A 540-nucleotide genomic window follows, 5' to 3' on the forward strand; every position below is an offset into this window, starting at 1 on the left:
TGATGAACGTGGACTCCTGCAAGACTACATGAAGATGAATCCCATGCTCTTTGGAGATAATTTTTAACTAGGTGAAGACCAAATTCACGTGCTGGTAGTGGTTCCGGTACGTGCAGTGGAGTATGGCACATGGATGCCGATTGACTTGTCTACCTTGGATCCTCAAGTTCAATTAAAAATGTGGAAGTCAGTTGTCAGAGTTTTTTCAGAAGTTGAGTGTTCAGGAACAGCAGTGGTTGTGGATGAAACGTCGACGCACTTGTATCTGCTGACGAACTTGTACATGTGGGTCGACAAAACATTCACTGATCATCTGAGTGCTGAATTCAGGAAAGAAGTCAATCGGTATCTGAGATGCCACCCCCAAATGAAAACATGTTATGGACGCTAATGCTGCAAAGCAACCACGTCTTCACGGACGGCAGCGATGCAATTGTTGTCTATTTTGGATAAGTTGTGGTGGAGCAGCTCTTTCCCGATCCGACAAAGCTGATGGAAGTTCACCGATTCAGTCTTGACAGTGACACATACTGGTTTAGT

General features: G+C 44.8%; 1 protein-coding gene across 1 annotated transcript; it reads left to right on the forward strand.

The window, feature by feature from the left end:
* Positions 1-133: 133 nt before the first annotated feature.
* PHALS_00816 (crinkler family protein) lies at positions 134-453 on the forward strand (the record flags this gene model as incomplete). The annotated part of the gene is made up of 2 exons (XM_024730554.1): positions 134-285; positions 336-453. 2 exons carry the CDS (start codon positions 134-136, stop codon positions 451-453), a joined length of 270 nt encoding a protein of 89 aa, XP_024580820.1.
* Positions 454-540: the final 87 nt, after the last annotated feature.

This window comes from Plasmopara halstedii (genome assembly GCF_900000015.1).
Source record: "Plasmopara halstedii genome assembly, contig: Scaffold_1211, whole genome shotgun sequence".
Classification (NCBI taxonomy): domain Eukaryota; phylum Oomycota; class Peronosporomycetes; order Peronosporales; family Peronosporaceae; genus Plasmopara; species Plasmopara halstedii.